Source organism: Sebastes umbrosus, chromosome 23, assembly GCF_015220745.1.
Source record: "Sebastes umbrosus isolate fSebUmb1 chromosome 23, fSebUmb1.pri, whole genome shotgun sequence".
Taxonomy (NCBI): domain Eukaryota; kingdom Metazoa; phylum Chordata; class Actinopteri; order Perciformes; family Sebastidae; genus Sebastes; species Sebastes umbrosus.
Genome location: NC_051291.1, coordinates 3,009,323 through 3,017,473, shown reverse-complemented (window position 1 = coordinate 3,017,473; position 8,151 = coordinate 3,009,323). Strand labels below are relative to the sequence as shown.

Sequence of the window (8,151 nt, the reverse complement as noted above, 5' to 3'; positions counted from 1 at the left end):
CAGCTTTAATTTATTTAGTATTTGTTTGAAATGTCTATTTTTTTCCAATTATTTGTGTTCAAAAGCTCAACTTTAAAATGAGTGCACTGTTGCTGAAAACTCCAGATCTAACCTTATATTATTATTGACACCAAGGCAAAATTGCAGGACGGCCTGGGACCCCAAAACACTACTCTACCACTGATGGGCACAATCAGTAAACATGTTCTTCTATCAAACATATAAATTGGCCCAAAATAAATAGATTTAGCAGTCTAACTTTACCGTTCCTTTTTTAACATGTTTAGAATTTGTCTTTTCACGACAGCGTAAACATTTTGTATGCAGCATGACAACAGTCAGATGAATTTGCTTTACTTATCATTTATTAAACAGAAAACAGTAGAAAGTAGTAGTAGTAAGACACATGGAGGTTATGCATGCCTGAGAATCTTAAAAAGGTATATCTTTACTGCATTAGGTTACTCTTACACTTCTCATTTGTAATTCTCATTTAATGTTTATGTTTCACAGTCCAATAAGTTTGAATTAAAAAAAAATCATTTGCCTAATTTACAGCATCTTAAGAGATGTATTGATAAAACATTTTTAAGTCCTGATTCATGAGTTTATTTGCATTGATGTTTAAGAAAGGGTCACATTGCTTCAACGAATCAATTATTTCTTGCAGCCTAAATTTTTCACTGTTGCCAAAATAAGTAGTAGCCTAATAACAAGGAGATGGATGAATAGTTATACCAGAGAACTGGGTACTGTACTCTAAATAATCTGAAGAAAGGATAGAACTTGATAGGGATGACAACCAAAACACCATTTAGAGAGCTTCCTGTCCCTGAAAAAATTAAATCTTCCACGACAAACAGAGATTGGTGCACACTAAGCGTCTGCCACACAGGTAGGATTAGACGTTGCACATCAGGATCGTACCAGATCTGCTGACGGCCCAAAGTTTGCCCAGGTCGAAGCTCACTTGCTTGATTGCCATGCACATTGGGATGTAGCGCCAAGATGTGCCATGTGGGCGATTACGTCTGATGCCAGATCTGTTGAGAAAGAAGCCGGAGAAATCTATAAAACCACCATCTTAATTAACATTTCCATCAGCAGAAATTCATGAAGGCTTGCCTTTAAGATTATTTTAGCTTTTTTCCTTGACAGAAAATTCACTTTTGCTTCAAATTTTGTGTATGTACAGCATATATATTCATTCAAGTGCTGTAATTAGAGGCCATATTTTTACACTCACGCCTTATATCACAGTTGGAAGCTATAAAGTTGGATGGATTATAGAGGGATCTATAGCACTGTAATGTTAACATCATGTTGACTTGTACTAAAAAGTACAAGTCTAGTTAAAGTTTAACTGACATAATGATTACTCTATTTCTATAAGGTGTAATGTTGTCACTGTTCTTGCTGTATATTATACATACTAGAATGCTCTGGATACTTCAGGTTGTAACCCTGTTGTATCTCAAAGTGTGAAGAAAAACATCCTCTCAAATGTTATTACCATGCTGTTAATACTGGCTTACCTCATGTAGACGTGGCCTTGTCTGTTCACTCCGAAAACCCTTCCGTCAGTGGAAATTTCAATATTCACCAAACTCCCAGTCACGGATTTCCAGGCAGAGAATCGGCAGGTATTCGGGTTCACGCGCTGTAATAAAAAGCATAAATGGAGTCATTGTCAGAATCAAAGAGTGTGTATGGTTCATGTGTACTAATAGTAACACCAACACCACCAAAAGTGAGATTTCCCTAGCGCTGCTGTGTCTAACCTTTGAGCAGAGGATTCTATGACCTGTGGTCACTGCCCAGCATGCCCTGGGGCTGCAGGTGATGTGCTTGAACTTCAATGTCGAGTGAATGGTCTGCCAGGACACTCTGCCGGTTCCGGCAAAGCCTAAAGTTCGCCTTCTTCTCAAACATTGGCCCACGTTGGCAGAGGTTGCTCCCACAAGATGGCTGTCACCTCCACAATCCAGCTGTTTTATACTCGTTCCTGAAGACACACAGAGGTACAGTTAATTTAGTCAACAAACTAAATGTGTATTGCAAACAAAGTGAATCTGTCCCTTGTGGATCTTTCTACCTAGTAGGAGTGCTATACTGCACCAGCACTATGGTATTATACAGTAAACCTAACAAAAGTAATGATGAAAACCCATTCAGACTGCATTTGTTCATGTGGAAGTAACAAGAATAATAATAACAATAGTTACCTCTGGCTCGTCGCAACTTGCCACATACGTATCTGTAGACCTGGTTACGCGTGCCAACCGCCCATATTCCTGAATGTCCCACAGAGCAATGCTTCACTCTGACGGTGCTCAATCTGGTCCACCTTCCGTTATTCAGCGTATATGCATAGAAGTTCCGGGTAGTTGCGCACACCACCCCCACCGAAGCGTCAATCTGCCAGGCGCGTGACAGCCGTGGACCCTCTTTGCATTTCCAGGCAACTGCAACAAAATTAAGTTGTTGTTATTTTTTTCCCCCATTTGCACAACACTTACAGAGAAGCAGTTGTTGGCAATGAAAATAGATAGATCTCAGGTTAGAAAATGCTCATAAAATATACCATTTTAAATATAATCTAAGACATAAAATAGTGCAAGTTAAAATATATCAAATAAATTAATATAAATTTGTAGTAGGCAGTAATTGCAAATGAAAAAAAAACAGAATGTAAACAGGGATGTAGTAAATGATTATGTGTAATGAGAATATATCTATACACAGAGATGTTGTAAAAACAGTAAGTAAAAATATATGAAGAGACAAATCAAAATAAAATAAAGAAATAAAATCTTTCCTCTCTGCTCTTCTCCCTATACATCGCACCAAATTATACGTAGTCATGGAATTAATTTCCACCGTTACGCTGATGATACACAGCTGTATACACCTATAAAGGCGGAGGATCAATCCCCAAATTATTAAATATACATAGACATCAGTTTGAGCAAGTAACTATCTCTCTTTCTCTAAGAATCTGGCTAATCATGTATAATCAATCTACCGGTATCGGGCAAAATGAAACACATAACATTAGTCTACCTATGTGTCTGACTGTATACCGTAATATACTACATTTTGCGTTTTGAATCTTACTCAAAACTTGCTGATAATGACGTCCGATTCCCATTAAAATGGAATTAAATAAAAACTCTAGTCTTAATTCACCTTAAACTGTTTCAGCAATTAATTTTGTAATAATAATAATAATAATAATAATGTAATCTGACAAGCAACTTACCGGCGTGACTGACGGCCAGGCCGCACAGCACCAGCGCGAAGACTGCAACAGCTTTCATCTTGTGTCTGTTTTTTGGGAGTCAGTAGTCAGCAGTGCACTTCTGGATATACCTCTGTGTCTGCTTGGAGCTGCTGTACTACATCCCATCTGGTTAGTCTGGCTTTTATACTCTTATTGTAGATCCATGGGTCTGAATCATGTGCTTAATTACAGCATTGCATTAATTAAAGCTGGTTCTGCCGGCTGTTCAGGGAAGTTACCAGGACATTTTTATGTAATTATATTTAGTGTAACCTTTCATTTCAAAATGTTCACCCAGTTTTGTCATGTAGAGCCTCTCATGTTGGGTGGTGACCTCTGAGATGGAAACAACAGATGAGATGGGAGGATGATGAACAGTAACTTGCCAGGGCAGTCAAGACTGTCAACTCAAACCCATGTAATCATCACAGTGATAGGATTCTTAACTAATAACATAACTAACGTACGCTACTTAAGCAGCGTGGAACAAACTTCCAAATCTCAAGACTCAAGACCAAACTGTTCTCAGACACTTTTCTTAATTGATCAAATGCTGCGCTTTACTGTCTTTTGATTGTTTTTATTATCATTTTAAATTTTTTTTCTTTTAACTTATACTTTTATTCGTTTTTATCTTATGCACTTTGTGCTCTTTTATCTTGCTTTTATATATGTAAAGCACTTTGAATTGCCTTTGTGTATAAGATGTGCTATAAATAAACTTGCCTTGCCTTACGTACTATCTAGTACAGGCTATTATCTTTTTATAAATGCATTCAACAGGCATTGTTGGAAGAAGCAATACTACAATTTCAAAAATACTCCATTACAAGTAAAAATCCTTCATAACAAATTCTACAAAGTAAATAAACAAAATGTACTTATTGTATCAAAAGGCTCTGCAAGAAAAATGCTCCCTTTGGCGGTTATATTTGATGCAATATCTTACACCTGTAGCTTTTTACAGTAGGAGGTAGTTTTAACTTCTTTGTATAAGGTTAGGTAGTTTAGGGGTAAATAGCTGGCCTGCCTCTGTGCAAAGGTAACCAAAATCCACCCCAGCACCTCTAAAAGCTCACTGATTAGCATGTCTGATCTGATTTGTTTCATTTCAACAAAAAAAAAAAGTGTAAAAAAAAACAAATTCGATGTCATGTGACACTGAGCTTAATTTGCAATATCACAAAACTATATGATAATGCAATATTAAAGCAGGAGCAAATATGATTAAAGAAAAGTTAATATAGATACATAATATATATACTGTATATGGCATCTGCAAGATTTCACAGACCGGAGGAAAACAACCAATCAGAGTCGAGCTGGAGCCTTGCCGTCTCTGAGTGCTGTCAAATATGAATCAATATTCTGTGACTGTAATGCCTATTTCTCGCGTAAAATGTTTTCAGAAACATCTTGTAGTGTACTGTTTAGCTGTAAAATGAGAAAGTTCGATCAGCGCTGCCTAGTTTGACAGTTTGATCGGAGTTTGCGAGTGATTGACAGCTGCCTCCCGTTGAATGAACAGCCAATAGGAACGCTCTCTCTCTCTGAAATGACCTGTGATTGGTCAAAGTCTCCCGTCACGGGCTAGATTTGTTTAAGGCCTGAAAACAGAGCCATGAGGAGGTGCAGAAGTCTAGTTTTCTCTCAGAACACTTGAATTACAATATGCTGAAAGGTTATTATGCCTACTGCTGCTTTAAGATTGTTTAATTCGGTATGTACTGTATGTGTCTCGTTATAAGGATCAAACTGCTGTACAAAAGTGAAGGTATTTTATCACTTCAAGAAGTCACCTTCTTTATACTGTCTCCGGCCTCTGATTTATCCCCCCATCCACTCTCTCCCATGACCCTAAATAGCACAAGGCAGAGTTACTGCACATCCTGTTTATTGGTAAACAGCCTCACTTTTTACAGACTGTTGAGCAGGTATGAGGCATCAGGTGGAAACTCATAAATCCTCCAGAATGTGTGTCCTGCATTTTAATGACGTTATCAGAAAGTCTACTGTACTGGAGGTCGAATGCTTGTTGCTTTCTCATCCTGATCGCCAGTAAACCTTTCCCAAGAAGTATAGTAATGTTTCCATCCATCCATTATCTGTGACCGCTTATCCTATTCAGGGTCGCAGGGGGGGCTGGAGCCGATCCGAAGGCGGGGTACACCCTGGACAGGTTGCCAGACTATCACAGGGCTGACACACATAGACAAACAGCCATGCACGCTATACGGGCAATTTAGAGTCAACAATTAACTTAACCTGCATCTTTGGGAGCTGTGGGAGGAAACCGGGGGAAACCGGGGATCCCGGAGAAAACCCACGGGGAGAACATGCATACTCCACACAGAAGGGGCCCGGATTCGAACATGCACAAAGGCCGGTCTAACTGTGCTAAGTGTGCCGCATTTAAAGGGACTATTTGTAACTTCTTACACGTATCAATCAATCCGGGTCGGTGTCCCATGTGCGCTCGCGTGTGGCTACGCTGTTCAGACTCAGACTCCAACACAAACTACACAGAAGCACCAAAACCTAGTGAAGCCCGTCTGTTAAACAGTGTTGGCCGCGGTCGCAGGACGCGGGGGAGACCGTAGCTTTGGTCTCCAGGACCGGAGTCTCTGCTCCTCTGCTCCTCTGCCTGCCTTGGCTCACACACCGCGCTCGTTCTCGCTCTTTCGCTCCACTCTCACGTGCATGCGCGCACACCACACACTGCAGAAGAGTTAGTTTAGCTCTGAGAATATCTAGTGAATGTACAGTGGACGTTTGTGCAGAAATAACTGCTGCAGCTCCTCCAGACCAACAGAGGTTTCCCGTGTCTTGTGAAGTGACGGGGCTCCGCAGAGAGAAACGTTATCGTCTCCGACCAAAACTCCGGCGTCTCCCCTGTTCCCTCCGGCCGCGGTCGGGAGGCTGAGGCAGGAAAAGCCAACACTAGGATCAGCATTGAGTCATGGAGAGACCTTCGTCTGGTCAGCTGAAATATAGAGTGATATTGTGCTTTTAGCTGACATGTGTCGCCTCACTGTTTTGACCGATGCTCGCTCACATTCAGGTAGCACGAGCGGTCACAGTTAATGGTCACAGGTGTCGCTGTTAACAACCAATTTCTGATTCTTACAAACAGTCCCTTTAATTCGCCGTGTGAGGCCCTTATTCGCTGCATCTGACCTGGCCCAAACCCAGGTGACTCATGGACGTAGGCTTAACAGCTAACATCGGCAAGCCAGCTGAGAAGACACACTTTTTGGACTTACAAGGAAGCATTTCTCATTAATCAGAGTCTCTGTGCCAAACTGGATCATCTGTCATTTCTACTGAACTGTCTATGACAACACAACAAACTCTTCCGCTTTGGAAAGTGCATCCCAGAGGTATCATCTTTCATTGTAGTTCAATCTCTTTGGCTATAGGCTATAGGCCTACTACAAATTTTTGGGACCTTCAAGTTTCCTCTGATCATTAAAATGCAGCTGGAATAATGATCAAATCTACTTTCCCTGATAGTACCCATTATCATTTAATAGGCTGTTCCCAAACTGCTTCTTCAAGCCTTTAGCTTATCTCCTCCGCTCTCTCGGAGATAAATCACAGCATCGACTTGAGTTGTGCTTGGTGGACAGGTCACCTGGAAATACGGTGCTAATGCAAACGCAGCCTTATGAATGCTACGGTGCTATCTGCAGTGTGGAAATCAAAGACCACGATGGGAGATAAGCTAGCGTGCTTGAATGTAATGACTTTTTGAGAAGCACAGACATACCTTAGACATACCTGACATACCTGCACGCACAACAGTGTTAACAAAACGACATGTTATTAAGCAAAGATAAATAATAAAACTGGCCATAGGTTTAGTTTACTTTGTGGTAACAACCAGTGGTAGCTTGTGAGACAAACAGTTGCCGTTTATTACTTTAAAAATGCACTTCAGTGCCACTTTATTAAAAGTCCCAGACATTGAGCTCTGGTTCAGCAAGATATCTGTGAAGGGCAGTGCCAGCTAAAAGTGATACACCCACACTGACCAGGAAGTGCTATTGTTTTTTTTTGACAGATTTATCATCATCACCTGGATTAACATAGGCAGTGCAACTCCTTAATTGGCAGGTAATTTTACAGTGTCAACTTGTAATGATCTTACTTAGAGGTAGAAAAGTGCACTCAGTATAGAGTGCAGATCTCCACCAGGTGTGTCTGTAACTACCACGGCTGTAATGTTTGATTGAATATGAGACACGTTTGTTACTCCAACGTGTCACGCAGCAGATACTTGACAACTTCCTGAGACTAAAAAATCCTGCATAACAAATTCTACAAAGCAAATAAACAAAATGTACTTATTGTATCAAAAGGTTCTGCAGGATAAATGCCCCCTTTGACGGTTATATTTGATGCAATATCTTACACCTGTAGCCTTTTGAGTAGGAGCTTGGTATTGGTACCTTGGTATTGTAATTTACATTGTGTCAATGCTTATATTTTAGACTTCTTTGGACGTCAGATAGAGTTAGCCCCAGTTTTAGCCTTATGCGGTCCGCAAAGACCGATAGGTAACGTACAAATGTTAGTGTTAGCGTCTGTTTTCCCTCCAGAATGTAGAGGTTAGGCCTGCTATTTGCACATTATCTTTGACAGATCTTCTATCTTTGCAAAACGCCTAATGGGTCAGTATCCATCGCACTTGTGATCTAAGCGTGGTTTAGACACTAACCTTCACACCAGTGGAGAGTCTGACCTGATGGCATTGGTCATTCAGGCTGGACTGGTCTGCCATCTAACACATGTTTAAGGTCACCAATTAGATAATTAGATGCTGAAGATTAATGAGAACAATTTGTTCAGGCATTTAGGGAGTTGTC

At 40.4% G+C, this 8,151-nt stretch overlaps 1 protein-coding gene across 1 annotated transcript; it reads right to left on the bottom strand.

The window, feature by feature from the left end:
- Nucleotides 1-347: 347 nt before the first annotated feature.
- LOC119482376 (fish-egg lectin-like) lies at nt 348-3,389 on the bottom strand. The gene is made up of 5 exons (XM_037759818.1): nt 3,262-3,389; nt 2,226-2,461; nt 1,782-2,005; nt 1,536-1,660; nt 348-1,043 (listed from the first exon to the last, which is right to left on the bottom strand). Exons 1-5 carry the CDS (start codon nt 3,318-3,320, stop codon nt 902-904), a joined length of 786 nt encoding a protein of 261 aa, XP_037615746.1. The 5' UTR covers nt 3,321-3,389; the 3' UTR covers nt 348-901.
- Nucleotides 3,390-8,151: the final 4,762 nt, after the last annotated feature.

Coding starts and splice junctions, on each gene's coding strand:
- LOC119482376 (XM_037759818.1), bottom strand. CDS start 3,320: ATGAAAGCTGTTGCAGTCTTCGCGCTGGTGCTGTGCGGCCTGGCCGTC. Junction 2,462..3,261: donor CTGGCCGTCAGTCACGCCGG/TAAGTTGCTTGT, acceptor TGTTGCAGTTGC/CTGGAAATGCAAAGAGGGTC. Junction 1,661..1,781: donor ATAGAATCCTCTGCTCAAAG/GTTAGACACAGC, acceptor TTTTTATTACAG/CGCGTGAACCCGAATACCTG.